This window comes from Lathyrus oleraceus, chromosome 4 (assembly GCF_024323335.1).
Source record: "Lathyrus oleraceus cultivar Zhongwan6 chromosome 4, CAAS_Psat_ZW6_1.0, whole genome shotgun sequence".
NCBI lineage: Eukaryota > Viridiplantae > Streptophyta > Magnoliopsida > Fabales > Fabaceae > Lathyrus > Lathyrus oleraceus.
In genome coordinates, this window is record NC_066582.1 from 166602596 (window position 1) to 166621418 (window position 18823).

At 33.1% G+C, this 18823-nt stretch overlaps 1 protein-coding gene across 2 annotated transcripts; it reads left to right on the forward strand.

The window, feature by feature from the left end:
- Positions 1-235: 235 nt before the first annotated feature.
- LOC127135312 (transcription factor RAX3) lies at positions 236-1366 on the forward strand. Of its 2 annotated transcripts, none has more exons than XM_051062054.1 (3): positions 236-459; positions 531-663; positions 758-1366. In XM_051062054.1, the coding sequence occupies exons 1-3, from the start codon at positions 324-326 to the stop codon at positions 1266-1268; spliced, it is 780 nt and encodes a 259-aa protein (XP_050918011.1). In that variant the 5' UTR covers positions 236-323; the 3' UTR covers positions 1269-1366. The 2 variants fall into 2 exon arrangements, with proteins under 2 accessions (XP_050918011.1, XP_050918013.1); XM_051062056.1 differs by having other exon boundaries at positions 534-663.
- The last annotated feature ends 17457 nt before the right edge of the window (positions 1367-18823 follow it).

Below are 18823 nucleotides of genomic sequence, written 5' to 3' on the forward strand. Positions count from 1 at the left end.
ATCTTAAACGACATTTCATCTTAAAACGGAGAGAATTGTTTATAACAACATCCCATAAATATCGAAGAAAGTTAAAGATAGACTATTAACTATAATATTGACAATGAAATGCATGCAATACTTAAAATATATTATTTATTTGACTGAGGAAAGAGTTAAAGACAAAAAAATAAAATATAAAGGAAAACATGGAATTCCTTTTTCAATTGATTATTCCAGTCAATTGTCTATCTTATTCTATTTGTTCATACATCATTCTCTCCTTTCCCTTTAAATAATCATTCTCATCAAAATCTAATAAGCATTGCCTTTACGAAGAAAACATGGGAAGAGCACCTTGCTGTGACAAAGCCAATGTTAAAAGAGGTCCATGGTCGCCAGAAGAAGACTCTAAACTCAAAGCTTATATCCAACAGCATGGTATTGCTGGCAACTGGATAGCTCTTCCCAAGAAAATAGGTACATATTGTTATCATATACTAACACTCTTATATATGTTGCTGAAGCACTAATTAATTTCTCTTTTGTAGTAGGCCTTAAAAGGTGCGGAAAAAGTTGTCGTCTTCGATGGCTAAATTATCTTCGTCCAAATCTTAAACACGGAAGATTCTCCGAAGAAGAAGATAACATTATTTGCAGCCTCTATGCCAATATTGGAAGCAGGTAATTTTTATTTTTTTTCAATTTTAAGATTATATATAATAAATTTTATACAGGAATAAAAGACTAACGAAACAATATGTTTTTATACGGGCAGGTGGTCTGTTATAGCAGCGCAGTTACCAGGACGAACAGATAACGATATAAAGAACCACTGGAACACAAGGTTGAAGAAGAAACTTTTAACAAAGCAAAGGAATGAGGAAGAATCTCAAACTCGCCAAGTTTTCAGCATAAATCAAAAGATCAAGAGAGAGAATGGTTCTTCTCTCCAAGAATATAATAGCCTTAAGGAACTTGAGTTCTATGATGATAACAATCAACTGCAGCCAGTGAATACTAACATTTACTTCCCACAAGATCAACTATGTTATCCATCCACAATGAATAACATAACCTCTGCAGGGTTGACCTACGTGAACCAGCAAGAAAAAGACAATGGATCAACGAGGATTAGTGGTAGCACGGACTTGAGTTCAATAGAAAGCACTGGTTGGGGGGATATGAGGTCTTTGATTTGCTCACCTTTGGTTTCTGATTATGAAGCTTGTCAACAAGATGTTACTTTCGATGAGTCTATGTTCTATGGAATGATTCAAACGCAATAACAGGACTTTGACTGTATATATGTTGTTTAAAGAGTTCAGTTTTGATTAGAGTTGTTTTCCTTTACATGCTATGGGGAAGGTTTTTGTAATTTACATGAATAGCTTATTGAAAATATAAATATGAAAATTTGATTTCTCCTACTTCAAAAAAAAATCGCAATATAATTTGATGTTTCTAAAAAAAATTGATTGATAGTATTATTTTTTAAAATAAAATCTATGTTCATTTTCAAAGGAATACACATTCCCCACCTTTTTACTTAAATGGTTAAACACATGTATAATTAAAACTTAAGTATGCTAAAGAGACTTTTATGAGTATTGTCTTGGGTTTGAATTCAATTCTTATGGAGAAATATTTAAATAAGATTAATTTATTTATTTTATTTATTTAAGTGGAGAAGATTAATTTAGGATCGAGAGATAGACCGAAAATAAAGATTAAAAAGAGATAAAAAAAGGAGAGAAATTTATTATCGTTTGTTGATATATATATATATATATATATATATATATATATATATATATATATATATATATATATATATATATATATATATATATATATATATATATATATATATATATATATATATATATATATATATATATATATATAAAACATTTTGTCCAATATAAATGTGAACTTAACTATTGATACTTAAATCCAATAAATTCTAACTCAAGTGCGAGTCTCCTTCCTCCTATATCAAGATTCAATACTAGAATCTAACTCACATTCTCCACCAAACCGAATCAGGATATAAATACCATTTGTTGGGGAGTCTAAGGGTGAGTCAGGAACAACAAAGTGTCTATAGTATCCCAATTTTGTTTTGATATAAAATTCTCTTTCAAAAAATATTTAGATAGGTTTTTAATTTTTATTGTTAGCATTTTTAGAAAATAAAAAAATTTAATAACAAATAAAGAGGTTTATTCTGTTTTTATCATTGATTAAGAAAATTTCCAAAAAAATATGTAACATTAAGTTTTAATTTATTTTATCATTTTTATTTTCATTTCAATTTTGAATATCCAATTCATTTTTAGTTTTTTTAAATTTTTTTAAAAAAAGCACAACAAATATCATTTTTATTTACTAGCATTATGTTAGTTTTAATAATCAATTTGATACAAAGGAAAAGTATAATTCAGTAAATAATGGTGAAAATCTCACCTTTTTCCTCTTTGGAGTAAGACTCATCTTCTCCTTGCTCTATGTCTCTTTGGAGATACTATCATTTTTGTGATTCAAGCTACAAATATTTCCACACAACAAAATCTAGAAGCTGCATTTTTCAAAAAAATGAGAAGTCTATTTCTCCTAACTTTGAACCAAGCAAAAAACCCTAGTTTTGTGGGTGTCAAAGAGAACTTTGTCATTCTTGAGAATGAGACTTTTGGAGAGGGTTAGAGGCTAGAAAAGAATCAATAGAAAACATAGAGAAAAAAGAACACAAAACCACCACTATTCATCATCTTCAACCTCACAACAACCACCATTTTTCATACAGTTAAACCATCACCTTCATAATACATAAAACCTTCATTCTTGTCTTCTTCACCAACAACAAAAATACCATATTCAACTTCTTATCATTCATCTTCAACTCCATCTCGCCTAGGCAGTGTGTTTTCCTATCATCCAGTGTAATTACAGTCACATGAGTTTGCTCTCTGACGATCTTATTATCACTCAGTGTGACAATCGTCACTCGTCTTCATGTCAGAAGGTTACCCGTCATGCACCCATGACGACTGTCATTTGGGTAGCTATAGTGGTGGTTTGTCCGTCACCCACGATGATGATCGTCACGTGGACAGATTCCGCCCCTTTCTTGTTTTTCCTTAGAAATTAAAAAGAATGCTTCTTGTTTTTTTTAAATATTTAGTGTTGATCTTTACTACCTTACCCATAATGGATGATTTTTATGTGATTTTTATTAATAATTAAGTCTCAAAAATAATTTAGTGTATATGTAAACTTTTCTCCGCCAGATTAAAAAGGGATTAAATGAGTGCACATTCATCTATCCTTGAGTAAACGACCACAAGACGCACATCATGTTTGAATTCGAATACTCGTCTTCCTCATAAAAATTGATAACTCGTATCGGGTACCACTTAGTCGTGTTAAGATTTGTTTGATATTTTTTAATAAATTAAAAATTAAATTGCAAAGAATAAAAAACGGTAGATAAATGTACATCTATTTTAATCGTTGAGTTTACGAGACGGGAGTTTCACAACTTAGTAATTTCAATTCTCATTTTTTATAAACCAATCAAAATTGGATTAAAAGGGAATATTTGGATGTGCATCATTTTATCCTCGAGTAAGCGAACACAAGTCGTATAATTTGTTCTAGTTCAGTTGCTCGTCTTCCTTCAAAAAATAGCAACAACCAACAATGTTTTATTTTCTACCTTAGCGCGAGTAAATGCCTTTTATTTTCAATCAACAAACTTTTTTCCATCTCTACGCGAACAATTTTTTATTATCTAAAATCAACCAACGCACAAGTTTTTTCTACCCAGAACTATGTATCTTTTAATTCTCCATCGCACCTGAGAATACGCAGAAGCAAGATTAGCACCCTAATAAAAAACTTTTTTCTCTTTCCTGTAAATATGTCATAGTTATTATGAGAAATCAAACACCTTAGACTAACACTTTTATTCCCAAAAATCAATTAAAGGTAACTGTTATTTACAACAGATATCGATGGGTGCTAATAGCTTCTTCACACGTAACCGACTCCTGAACCTGAATTTGGTTACGATGACCATATTTTATTCTTTAAGAGTTTTATCGATGCTTCTCTTTTAAAAAATAAACTTTGGTGGCGACTTTATTGCTTTCGAGCATTTTTTATGCTCAGGTATTTTTCGTGCATCGACAACTGGCAACTTCATTAGGGACAACGAAAGGGTCAAGCCTAGTTTAATTAGTTCTGCAAACAGCGTAGGCCTTTGTTTATGCTTTCTTCTATTGTCTTTATATTTTATTATACTATTTATTTTATTATTTGTTTTCGTTGATGATATTTTGTCTATATATTTATGTATTTTGATTGCTTTATGGGTTTAGGATTGACATTTGCTTTCATGCATGCATGATTTCGAGTGAGGCTTTATACTCGAGTCTAAAGAAACCTAAGTTTAAGTGTGGAAGTTGCGTAATGTTAGCCTTCGGGATGCACATCTCTCCTGGTTAGCATGAAGAATCCATCTAGAGTAAATCCTTTTGAGATATTGTCGTAAAATAGCTATCCTGTTTTTATGGAAAAATTTCAAATAGGGTATGTGACTCTAGGAACCTTGTCTAAAACCTTTGTCAAGTATGGTGTTTCCTAGTGTTGGCCCTCGAGATGCACATCTTGCCTTGTAAGAGCAAAGACCCTACCTATGGGAGATCCTTTTGAGAACACTGTCGTATAACGACTAGCCCATTAGAGTCCGTGACTCTAGCAACCTTACCAAAACCCTAGAGCCATCCCTTATGAGTTTCACTATTTAGAAAGTACTTAGAACCTTTTCCATCATAATAAACCTCCATATAGGTTGTTGGGAACCCAATTACCTATACCCTCCTAAATCCATACATGACATGTCATTGCATTCATTTTCATAAAAATTCTTTTAGCATATCACATTCACATAATATCGAACAAAAAACTAAAATTTCAAATTTAGCATATTCCATTCATACTTAACATATTGCATTCCTAAAACAAAAAAAAAAAGCATGCATCACCATTCACCCACATTCTCATCATCACCCGCATGTATCCATGTTTTCATTCACAAACTCATTTCATTTTCATCATCAAAAAATTAACTAAACAAAGCTGATCCCCTGAAACTTACCTGGAAGTCGAAATACCTCCAGGAGAATTATTAATGAACTTGAAGGAGGCCAATAAAAATTGAGAGAGGATGTCAACAATTTGAAAATCAAGATGGATCAAGTATTGGAAACTTGTAAACTTTAGTAAGGAGATAAGACAACCCTCCACCAACCGTTACAACAGAAATGGATACCCCTCTATATTCACCCGGTTTCACCCCAAATCCACGACATACCCATATGACAACCTCCCATTTCCAAATGTATGTTTTTCCTTCTGGATATCCTCCATCACAAGCTAACTTCACTGGAAGATCTTACCGTTCATTGTCAATATCGTTATGTCCCCCGATTTCCAGCAACCATCATCTCTTATGTCATATTATTCATACTCGTATGTGGCAGCGACATCACTAACTCAATATCCAACACCTTTGCCTCCAAGGCCTCCTTACCAGTGACCATTGTCTATCCCTCAACAAATTCAATGGAACTAGGCACAAAACCAAATTGGTACAAACCAAGGAGTAACCAGAAAATAAGGAGTCACCATTAATCTATAATTGAGAGTATCATGTTGGGACAGTGTGGCACTCGATTGAAGATTGTAGAGCTTTTAAGATCAAAGTCAAGAGCTGATTGATGTAAAGTCAATGATCTTAAGGAAGATGGCCCAAATGTAGATGTTTTGACTCTGGAGGCATGTAATGAAGAAATAAAGGGATTCCTAAAACCCCTTGATATCCTTTATCACAGGGAAAATATATCACCGATTTTCATCTTAATCCCGTCACCATTTCCTTGTGAGAGCACTAGGGAAGTGCCAAGGAATTAAAGCATCACAACCCACACAAGTGATAGTAAGGAAGGCGTGGAAGATGATCCTGCCTAAATCTTTGATACCAACGCCATCGATATCCCGGGAGCCAGTTGGTTGAGCCAGAGTGGTCAAGTTTTTGCTCCAGAATAACTTAGAGAGAGAATTGATGAGGCAGTAGTGGGATTCTCGAGTGGAAAAGAGATTATGAATCCTAGCGAGGGGGAAGACCTATCCAAAAAGGTCATGTTTAATAAGGAGTCTGAAGAAGAAAACTTAGATGATCATGTTGAAACCTGAAACTTTGTGTCAGCTTGGACAAACACGTCGACCTCAACCTTTGAGTGAGTAAAAGAAAAAAGATAAGAGTTTCCCTCAAAGCTGATGATCATTTGGCTTTGTAATTTCCTTATTTTGTAAGTACTCGTTTGATTTTAAACATATTTTTCTTCTAAATGGTAAGATTAATGAAATGATCATGCATCTTTTTGAACTAGTCCTTCGTGTTTACTCTTTTTATTCATTCTTTCCTTTTTTTGCAAAATAATAATATCAATGTTCCTCAATTTACTTTTTATTCGTAAAAGTTTTGTTTTAACAAAGATTAGATAGAGGATGATGTAAACAAAAGTGCTAAAATATGCTTTTTAATAAAACTTGGCTGATGATGTAAGATATTGTTTCACTTCCCAAATACGTAAGTCCTAATTAAGTGCAATCCCTAATCACCCCCTTTGATCCTAGAAGTTGGGTTTCTTTATGTATTAAACCTTTAATCTTGACCCGAGGCAGAGTAGTTTTTCAATTAGATTGGATATTTATTCAATTTCAAGAGAATCATTCCATTTATACACTCTAAACACCTTTTAATAAAAGGTTCAACCACATGTTCTTCCTCACACACATAATATAGTGTCAAAGTAGCCATGGAAAATAAAAAAGTTTATAGTGGTTGTTCCTCACTAAACATCGTCGTGGATATCACCACCCTTTCAAAAATCAAACCAAAAGAACAAATTTCATAAAAAAATTGTTCCACAAAAAAAAAGAAGAGAAAAAAAAGAGATATGGAAAAGTTAAAAAAAAGAGATAATCAAAATACTTAATAAAAATAGCTGACCACCATAAAAAAATCTCACTAGTTATTAAGCCATTATATCTCCCCATTCTTAAAACTTCATCTCACCTTTATAACCTTCATAATTCTCTTGAAAATTGAATGCATGTGTTGAGTTAATTGAGTGTAGGAATGGAGATAACTAGAGGGAGAAATGAGAGGTTAAAATTGAAATTTGAGCTTTATAATCTTTTTATTCAAAAATCGTGAACGAAGCCACGTTACAATCCTTAAAAGACCTAATTGAAGCAAATTTTACGTGAAGCATATTATGAAAAAATTGTGGTAGAATAAGTTGACTCCAAAGATACTTGCTAGTCATCTTCAAAGTTTATCGTGCTCTCGCATAATCATCTTTTTCCACTTTAAATGACTAAACTAACATTGTATTCTGATATTGATTCATTCTTCATATATCACAATATTATCCCAATAACAACTTTGATTTCAAAACATGCATGGACATTGCATTAGAATTACCATCTTGAAGAGACAAATTTATTTTGCAAGTCAACATTTGGGGACAATCGATTCAAGATTCAATAGATTAGGGAAAACCGCTTCAAGAATCAATAGATTGGGGCAAACTGCTTCAAGAATCAATAGATCGGGGAAAATTACTTAAAGGATAAAAAGTACTAGGGCAAGATAAGCTGCATAAATGATGGGGGCACGCTTTTCCATACCTCTAGGTGCTTAGGAAATTCCTACAATATATCAACAACCATTGACTTATATTAATTCAAAGCGAGTGCTGGAAGTTTGAGGTAACATAATATTGTGATGTGTACCTTCTCTCTAGGTGCAAAAATTTTGCAAAAGAAAATGTATTGGTTTTATCCATCCATTACACGACATATGTAACCTTCTTGGAGTATTCAAGTCATTGTATAAATAAACGAGGGTACATTCAAATCATCATCATGCATTAATCATGTTCGCATCAGCCTACATCGACTGTGTTTGCATTAGCTTGCATTTTCGATTTTTACATTGCTCTAGCTTTAAAACCATGCATCTCATAACATGAAAACATGCATGAATATGACATCATGATTGTTATAAGATCCAAAAAATCTTATAATACAAGCTGAAAAAATTAAACACCCGAAAGCCTAATTTCCATTGGCACCCAATCATTTAAATATCAAAGCTCAATTTCCATGAGCACCCGATCATTTAAATTCCAAAGCCTAATCTTCATTGGCCCCTACCTGAAAGCCCAATTTTCATTAGCATCATTTAAAGTCAAATTGTCATTGGCACACTGTCATTTAAATTTTCAAAGCCCACTCATCATTAGCACTTGTTATTTAATTTTAAAAGCTCAATCTTCATTTAAACCTACCGAAAAGACTAATCTTCTTTGGTACCAATCAAAGCCCAATATTTATTCGCACATCCTTAAAGCCCAATTATCATTGGCACTCTGTTATTTAATTTTAAAAGTCCAATATTCATTGGCACCAACCAAAACCCAATTTTCATTGGCACACTCGAAAAAGTCCAATCTCCATTGGCACCAACAAAAGTCCAATATTCATTTCCACCAACCAAAAAGCCTAATCTCTATTCGCACCAAAAAAAGCTCAATCTTCATTGACACCTGCCGAAAATTCCAATCTTAATTGGCACCAACCAAAACCCAATCTTCATTAGCACACCCCAACGTCTAATCTTCATTGGCACATTGTCATTTAAATTTTCAAAGCCCAATCATCATTGACACCCAATCATTTAAATTTTCAAAACCCAATCATCATCGACACCTATTTTTTAATTTTCAAAGCCTAATCATCATTATCATCTGTCTTTTAATTTTAAAAGCCCAATCATCATTAGCACCTGTCTTTTAATTTTCAAAGCTCAGTCTTCATGGCACTTGTCTTTTAATTTTCAAAGCCGAATCATCATTGAGACCTGTTGTTTAACTTTCGAAGGCTAATCATCATTGACACATATCCTTTAATTTTTAAATTCCAATCATCATTGGCACTTGTCTTTTAATTTTTCAAAGCCCAATCGACATTGGCACCTGTGTTTTAATTTTCAAAACCCAATCATCATGGGCACCTAGTCATTTTAATTTTCAAAACCCAATTTTCATTACCATCCATCACGTGATTTCTTCCCTAGTGAATCATTTACTTTTGGTATCAATGTATGCATCAGCATTTCGATTGGAGACGATCTTTTAATGTTTTTTCGATCTAAGCATCGATATTTACGTTGAATACGATCCTTTAATTTCCTGCCAATCTAAGCATTAACATTTCGATTGAAGATGATCTCCCACTTTATCGATGATCTGAGCATTAACATTTTTGTTGAAGACGATCTTTTAATTTTTTATCGATCTAAGCATCAATATTTCAGCTGAAGGTGATCTTTTAATTTTTCTGTGGATCTAAGGATCAACATTTTAGTTGAAGAGGATACTTTTATTTATTGAGGATCTAAGCATCAACATTTTGGCTGAAGATGATCTCCTACTTCATTGTCGTTCTAAGAACAAACATTTTGGTTGAAGATATGCGTTTAATTTCCTGTCGATCTAAGCATCAATATTTCAGTTGAATATGATCTTTTAATGTTTATGTCAATCTAACCATCAACATTTCAATTAAATACGATCCTTTAATTTCCTGACGGTCTAAGTATAAACATTTCGGATGAAGATGATCTCCTACTTAATTATCAATCTAAGCATCAATGTTTTGGTTGAAGACAATCTTTTAATTACTTGCCAATCTTAGCATCAACATTTCGGCGGAAGATAATATCTTACTTCATTGTAGATCTAAGCATCAACATTTCGGTTGAAGATAATCTTTTAATTTTCTATCGATATTTCAGTTGAAGAGGATCTTTTAAACTTTCCTGTCAGCTAAGGACAAAATTTGAGTCTTGTATATTTAATTATAATTCAAAAAGAGAATATAAAGACTATCGTCGTTCATATTTTTCTAGTTAAAAAATAATTAAATATGGATAGTTGTAGAATCTCAAATTTGTCTGACCATAAAATTCTCTTTAAAAAAATATTTAGATAGGTTTTTAATTTTTATTGCATGCATTTTTAGAAAATAAAAAAATGTAATAATAAATTTAGAGGTTTTTTTCATTTTTGATCCTTGATTAAGAAAATTTCTAAAAACAATGTTTTAATTTATTTTATCATTTTTATTTCAATTTTAATTTTGAATATCCAATTTAATTTAATTTTTGAGAAATTAAAGAAAAGGTTCAACAAATATCACTTTTATTTCCTAGCATTATGTTAGTTTAATGATCAATTTGAAACAAAGGATAAGTCTACGTCACCAAATAATGGTCAAAATGTCACATTTTCCCTCTTTGGAGGAAGACTCCTCTTCTCCTTTCTCTTTGTCTCTTTAGAGCTACTATCATTTTGTTGATTTAAACTATAAATGTTGCCACACAACAAAATCTGAGCTGCATTTTTTCAGCAAAATGAGAAGTCTCTTTCTCTCAACTTTGAACCTAACAAAAACCATAGTTTTGTGGGTCTAAAAGAGAACTTTGTAAATCTTGAGAAGTAGGCTTTTGGAAAGGGTTAGAGGCTGGAAATAATCAAAAGAAAACAAAGAGAAAATAGAGTACAATACCACCACTATTTATCATCTTCAATCTCACAACAACCACAATTTTTCATACACTCAAACCATCACCTTCATAATACACAAAATGTCCATCTTTGTCTTCTTCACCACCAACAACATCACCATATTCAACTTTCTATCATTCATTTTTTGAAGTTTGTAAGTTGTTATTGTTTATGAAAAGTGTTTATGTTGTTGTTGTAAGTTTATTATTATTCCAAAATACCCATGTATGATATTATAATCCTAAGTGTTGTTTAAAAATACTCATGTATGATGTTGTTGTAGTTTTAGGAGATGTTTTAATATATATTATTGAAGTAATTGTATGCGTTGTATATAAAATATTTATGTATGACATTGTTGTGTTGAATGAGTGAGAGAGGAGGAGAGTTGGATGTTGTAAGTGAAAAAACATAGTTTTGTAACTATTGACGGACGGGATGAAGACCGTCATTTGGCCAGTCACCCTCATCTGGGAAATGCGCTTGCTTGTCACCCCGTGTGAGGAAAATCACATGTGTTTGCTTTGTAGCGGTCTGACTATCACCCAGCTTGAAGACCGTCACCCGTCTTCGTGTCAGAAGGGTACCTGTCACGCATCCATGACGACCGTCATTTGGGTAGCTACAGTGAATGTCTGTCAGTCACCAACGGTGACGACCATCACCTGGATAAATTCGGCCCTTTTTTTTGTCTTAAAAATTTAAAAAATTCTTGTTGTTTTTTTTATTAATATTTAGTTGTTTATCTTTACTACCTTACACATAATGTATTATTTTTATGTGATTCTTAATATTAATTAAGTCACGAAAATAGTTTAGTGGATATGTAAACTTTTGTCAGCCGATTTAAAAAAGGAATAAATATATGCACATCCATTTATCCTCAAGTAAATGATCGCAAGACGCATGTCTTATTTAAATTCAAATACTCGTCTTTCTAATAAAAACCGATATCTCGTCCTGAGTACCACTTAGTCGTGTTAAGCTTCATTTTTTTAATAAGTTAATAATGAAAATGAAAATAAAAATCGGTAGATAAATGTACATCTATTTTAATCGTTGAGTTTGCGAGATGCGAGTTACACAACTTGGTTGTTTCAATTCTCATTTTTTATAAATCAACCAAAATTGGATTAAAAGAGGATAATTGGATGCACATCCTTTTATCCCCGAGTAAGTAAACACAAGTCGTATGATTTATTCTAGTTCGGTTGTTCGTCTTCCTCCTAAAAACAATGACAACCAATAAACTTTTATAATCCGCTATAGCGCGAGTAAATGCCTTTTATATTCAATCAACAAACTTTTTTTCCGCCTCTGCACGATCAATTTTTTTATTTAAAATCAACCAACACACAAGTTTTTGCTATCCAGAATTACGTAGCTTTGAATTTCTTATCGCACATGGAGATACGTAGGAGCAAGATTCACATCTTCTCAAGCACCATAATAAATTTTTTCCCTTTCCTGTAAATATGTCATAGTAATTAGAAGAAATCGAACACATTAGGCTAACACTTTTATTCGTAAGAATTAATTAAAGGTCATCATTGTTTATAATGAATGTCGTGGGGTGCTAATACCTTCCCCACACATAACCGACTCCCGAACCTGGATTTGGTTACGATGACCATATTTTTTAAAGAGTTTTATCGATGTTTTCCCTTTTAAAAAATAAAGTTCGGTGGCGACTTCATTTCTTTCGAGTTTTTTTTGCTCGAGTAGTTTTTGTGCCACGACAATGTTAAATGCTCAAAAACTATAAAGAATCTACTCATCACATCTCAATCAAAAATCTTAATAAATTAGGCATGAGTGTCATCTCTTTTGTATATATCTAACATTGAACTCATTCATAGTTGATTTGGAGATAAACTATTCATACTTAAACCTAATAACCTCTTTCGCATTTCCTATACTTGATATAATACTATGATTCATTCCCACTCTCCCATCGAGACAAATTAAAACTCTAATACTGCTTATTGGACAATTAGAGAGTATAGGGAGTAGCAACATGTCAATGCTTCAAGACTACATGAAAATAATATATCACATCTTTATCCAAAATCTTAATGCATTATGTATATGAATTACTTCACTTATATATCTAACATTTCCCATTCATAGTTGGTGTGAGGCTAACCACTCGCAATTAAACCCAATAGTCTCTCCTCAAGTGTGAGTATCCCACATCATTTGCTGGGAAGTCCGAAGGAGTTACGAGAGCAATAATAAACAAATGTTCCAAAATCAAAATATGGAAAAAGAGATAGAACTTATTGGAGAGTCCAGGGGAGCTCTAAAAGGATTAATAAGCTATCTCATTCAGGATTACAAGAGAGAGACATCATATCTCCATTAAAAATCTTAAGACATTAGGTATATGAACTACATTTGTTATATTTCTAACAATAAAGTCATTCATAGTCGATACGTGACTTAACCACTCACACTTGAATCCAACAAGATCATCTTTATATAATAATAACTTGGAAATATCTTGAAACTCATCTAAAAAATCATAACTATGATGGTTTTGATGTGGAATTCCTCATTTTCAGCTTAATCATAGTTCCTTAGTAATTAAACTTTTAACAACTTAAACACACTCTTCAAGTTACAATTTAAGTTTAAACATTTATACTTAACATAAATATACAAGTTTCAAACATCAACAACTATCTTTAGGTGGTTGTAAACTAGAATACCTTATTCGAAGCATTTACTAATTTTACTTCCGATTCACAAAGTAAATTATAAATCAATTTATTGGTGATCAATCAACAAAAGGATTAAACATAAATATATAAACATCATAAGAACACTACATTAAACTAGTAATTGCATCCAAATGTATAAGGTTATTCCTAAGGTCAAATACTAATCTTCACAAAAGAGATAACTATCTACTCATAATGCAATTAAAAATAATTTAAAAAATAGTTCAAGAGAACAAAACATGAATCATATAAGAAAGTGTGAGATATTGGATCAAACTCCAGTATGGTCGAAGGATAGCTTCTTGGTTCGACAATTTGATAGGACCTTAACATGCCGTCAAAGTTTGTTCACATGTTGTAGTCGAAGTGTGCTAGGATTGTTAACATGCCTAATTAAGCCTATTTGTTATGCTTAATTGTTTAAGATAGCTTGTTCTCTAAGTTATCTTGTGTAATGACCCTGTGTGTAAAAGCCCATTAAGTTAGTACGTTAGTTTTCTTACAAATAATATACTAGTCTCTCATCGTTGCATAATGAAAATCCTAATTAGGGTGAGACAGGTTATTTGCTATTATGTAACACTTGTAATCGTGTTTCAAAGAGAAAGTAAAGAACGACAGTTTATAACGAACATATTGTGTTCTTCTTGCTTCCCTTTTTTTTTACCGTTGTGGGTTTCTTATGATCAAGAAACCAATTATACTTTGTAATTCAGACATCATTTTCACAATAAATTGGTGCGGTGAGCATGGAGAAGATGCCGTAAACAAAGTATGAGATTGAAAAGTTCACCGGAGTAAACGATTTTGATCTGTGGCACTTGAAGATGAAAGCCCTACTGGTTTAGTAGGGTTTTTTAGAAGTGTTGAAAGGAGTCGGATCCATGGGCAATGCATTAAAGGATAGAGAAAAATTGACTATGGTAGAGAAAGCCCACAACGTCATCTTATTGAGCCTTGATGATAAGGTTCTTCGACAGGTTTCGAAGGAGACGACGCTGCCGGGTCTTTGGGAGAAACTCGAAAGTTTGTACTTGACCAAATCATTTGTCAATCGCCTCTACCTGAAGCCAACTCTGTATTCATTTAAGATGAGTAAAGACAAAGTTCTGGCTGAGCAGTTGGATATGTTCAATGATCGGGAAAATAGCAAATGTACTATTTTTCCTTTTATAGTAATAATGAGGAAATTCCCTGAATGTCGATCTCAAGGATTGCAAGTTAATATTGAGTTTAACTTATCATTCAATTAAAAAAAAGTATTAATTTGGTTTTTAAGTGTAACAATATAATAATAAAAGTAAAGATAAAGAAGGATGAAACTAAGGGTTTATAGAGAAAAAGGAACAATGCCAGGGAAGGTGTATGATTTATCCCTGTAATAACTCTGAGTTACTATTGCATCAACAAATATCAATTATTACCAGTTCTCAAGGGTATTTTTTCCCAAGTCCTTGGTGAGAAAACCTTTAATCAATCTACCCTAATTCCTATGTCCATAGTCAATTAGGGTGAAGTTAAGTTGTATAATATCAAGAATACTCTGGTTCATACAGGGTATCCCTAGTCCTAGGTGATATCTACTGTAGAGTAACCTTATGAAAACCTTATCAATGACGGTCCAGCCTAATTGATAACCACAAATCAATCTCAATTGGTCCGAAAGAGAAAGCAATAAACACATCAAAAGGTTACCGTAAAAACAATATTATAAATGCAAATGTAAACTCAAATTCATTACAATTCTAAATCAGGGACACCCCCTAGCATTGGGGGGTTTAGCTACTTATATTGTTCAAAACAAATTTAAGATAAAAATTACACATTACAAGTAATTGGATGACTTTGATCTTCAATCGCTCCCGCTCATGAACACCTTCAGCTCTCTGAATGCCTTGATCTCTGTAATACTTGATTGCTTCACAATACTGTGTTTTGCCGTATTCCAAGATGATTTTTCCTTTGGCAGAAGACCTTCTTTTATAGTGAAAATTCCTAGCAGCAGTTGGACAGGTCCAAAGATATCTCTAAAAAGCCCGACGAACAAAAAGCCCGAGAAAAACTGGATTTTTGGGCTTGAGCTGACACGGCCCGTGTCAGTTGACACGGGTGGCCGTGTCAGCCTACTATTCTGGCTGACACGCCCCTGGCAGGGGGTGACACGGTTGAGGATACTGCCTGACACGGCCCGTGTCAGCTGACACGGGTGGCCGTGTCAGGCTACTGTTTTCTTCACTTGTCTTCTCTTGTCCTGACACGGCCCGTGTCAGGTGACACGAGTGGCCGTGTCAGGCCTCTTGTACCGGGGTTTTCTGCTCCTTTGCCTGCCGGAATCTCGTACTGTCTCGTTCTGAGTTCTCTGGTTCTTCTATCTGGACCCGTTGGACAAAAACACAGCTATCCCACGCATAAAATCACGAAAATAAAAAGTAAAACGTAACAAAGATTAAAAATGCTTAAATAAAATAACGGAAGTAAAACTAACTCGAAGTGTACCATAAATGCTTGTACAGTGTGTCAAATGCCTCTGTTTCACGTCGGATCAGTAATGAAAACTCAATGTAAATGGTGACTGATCATTCAACAAGCTGATTCTTGATATTGAAAATATCGATGTAAAAATTGAGGATAAATATCAAGCACTGTTATTGTTGTGTGCTTTTCCCAGAGCACAAGCTCACTTCAAAGAAACTCTCTTGTATGTAAGAGTATGATGTTTGAAGAAGTTCAATCAGCCTTGTGCTCTAAGGATTTGAATAAGCGAAAAGAGCACAAGCCATCTTCGATTGGTGAAGCTATGTCAGTTAAGGCAAAATTCACAAAGAGAGATGGCAAGTTTGATAAGAAGAATGGTAAAAGTCAGCATCATTCTTATAATGGTGATGCATCTGGTATTCAATGTTATCACTGTAAAAAGGAGGGTCATACAAGGAAAGTGTGCCCTGAATGCCTGAAAGATCATGGTGGGAAGGATAATGGCAACACAACCATTGCTCAAGATGATTTTGACTCATTTGATGTTCTTGTGGTTTCAAGCGGCGACTTAAGTAAAGAGTGGATTATGGATTTAGGTTGCACTTGGCACATGACTCCAAACAAAGACTTGTTCGAGGAACTGTAGCGGTAAATTCATGACCATCAAGCTATGGGTAAACTTGACGTCAATAAAACCAGAGTACCTATCCCACTTTTCTTTTTTCCAAAGGAAAAGGGAAAAGTACGAACAAAACCCAAGGATAAGAAGTTTTCAAATCAAAACTAATAAAATACCAGAGATTACATGTAAGGGGGTTGGTTACACAGAGGGAAGGCGTTAGCATCTAAAGTGTCCTAGGTACTCATAAGGATCCATTTTTATGTGTGCATATGTTTTGGTATAAAAGATGTTTGAGAAAAAATAGAGTGTGGGGATGAGAAAAGAATTTATTGATTATATTTTTGTGTTTGACAAGACTTTCGGTCTTGTGCCTACGTACCAACATAAAAATGAGGGATTAAAACCTCGTAGTACATGGTAAAAATTTCAAAGAAAGTTGGTGAATTGATTTTAAGAAAAATTTAAGAAGAGGGCACAAAAGGCCAAAGATTTGAATATGGTTGTTAGTTCTTTTTGTCTTTTGAAATTTAAGTCAATATGGTTAAGTTTATTTACAAGTTTGATTAAGAAAAAGGATTTTAAAATTCATTGGCCTTAGTTTCTAATTGTTAAACTATGTCTAAGTTTGAAATCACAAGCAAAGGAAGTTTTTGAAAGGAGTGAGAGATTTTAAATTTAAGAAGTGGGAGGAGATGAAGAGACTACCCTAAGCAAAAATTAAAAGTTAAGAGTTAAAAAGATCTGATCAATCAGATGCAATCCAACAGACAAGAATGTCATATAGAAACCCATTTTCCCTTTGGACTTTAATCAAGCAATAAGCATAAGCAATGAACAATATCCATACATCATAAAGATCAATGCATCAAATAAAGATAGCCACATCCAAGCAACCATTCCAATAGCTAGCAGTCTTCAAATGTCTTCCAATGTATCAGATGAAATATTCCTTGATCAACTCAGAACAAAACATCAGACAAAGATCATAACAAAGTAACAATTAGGCACAGAGACAAGATAGCAGATGAAGTAAAGAGATCCAAAGTCTTGCATAAGATGAAAATCAATTGTCAAGAATAACTCAGTCTGAGTTGTTGGCATTGGCCAAGTACTTTAGCAAAGAGAATGTTGCCTAATTCTAAGTCCAAAAGTTCAGATCAAATCACAATAGTCCACCAAATGTTTTTTTTAGGGTTTTTGTTGTTATTAGGTGTTTTAGGGTCCTAAGACCAGAAACAAGATCAAAACACATGAACAATATATATAATCATAAGATATGGCTCAAATGAGCAAAGTGAAAATGACTTGAAACATAAACAAGTTATATAAAATGTAAATGGCAATGAATGGTAAATGATTGAAAATTAAAATTGCATAAAGTAAAGGGCTTGAAAATAAAAGCATAATGAATAAAAGTTAGTCAATGGTTAGTCAAAAGTTAGTGTTGAGTTTTAATTGTTTAAGTCATTCTTTGGAGAACATTCAACCATTCATTCACAAGTATGGATCCTTGAACCAAGACATCATCCATGAGAAGGGCTCTAACTTGTATAATTCAACAAGTATGCCACTAGCTCTCATGAAAGGAAAAAAGGTCAAGTCTCCATATAATGCCATGAAGAATAAGAGACTTACAATGTCACTTACTAGAATGCTATGCCTTGAGGGTCAAATTTAGCTCTATGTTAAGCAATCGTAATTGGACTTATGTAGAAGTCACAACTATTTGAGGTCGGGAAATAAAAATATAGGTGTTAATGCATGTTAGAGATTTGGTACAAAGAACCAAACACTTAAAACATACCGCACACTAAAAGAAAATGGGAGGGACCTATCTCAGTCATACTTGTATTGATTCATCTGACATAAGGTCATTGATGAATCAATTAGCCTTTAGACATTAGAGATTTCATTGGTCAATTGAGGGAATGAGAAAGAGTAGGGATGAATATGAAGAGGAAGGGGGGGGGGGGGGGGGGGGGAGATAGAAACACAAATTGATCATGAGAGGAATTTCATCTGATAAAAACCATCCATTCATTTTGGGAGATGAAATGTACATTTCATCAATCCCCTAAATCGAATGGTTTTGATCCAACAAAAGTCAAATTAATCATGACCAAGACCCAAATAGAAAGTCAAACATTACAAAACCATAAAAATAGCTCAACATAATTTTTAAATATTCAATCAATTTAAAAATGAATTAAAATATATTTTAATTTGGACAAAACCTAAAATCCCTTCAAAACACCAAATAATTGGCCAAGAGATTTTATCCTAGATCAAATAAGGTCAAAGGACCTTAGACAAAAAAATTC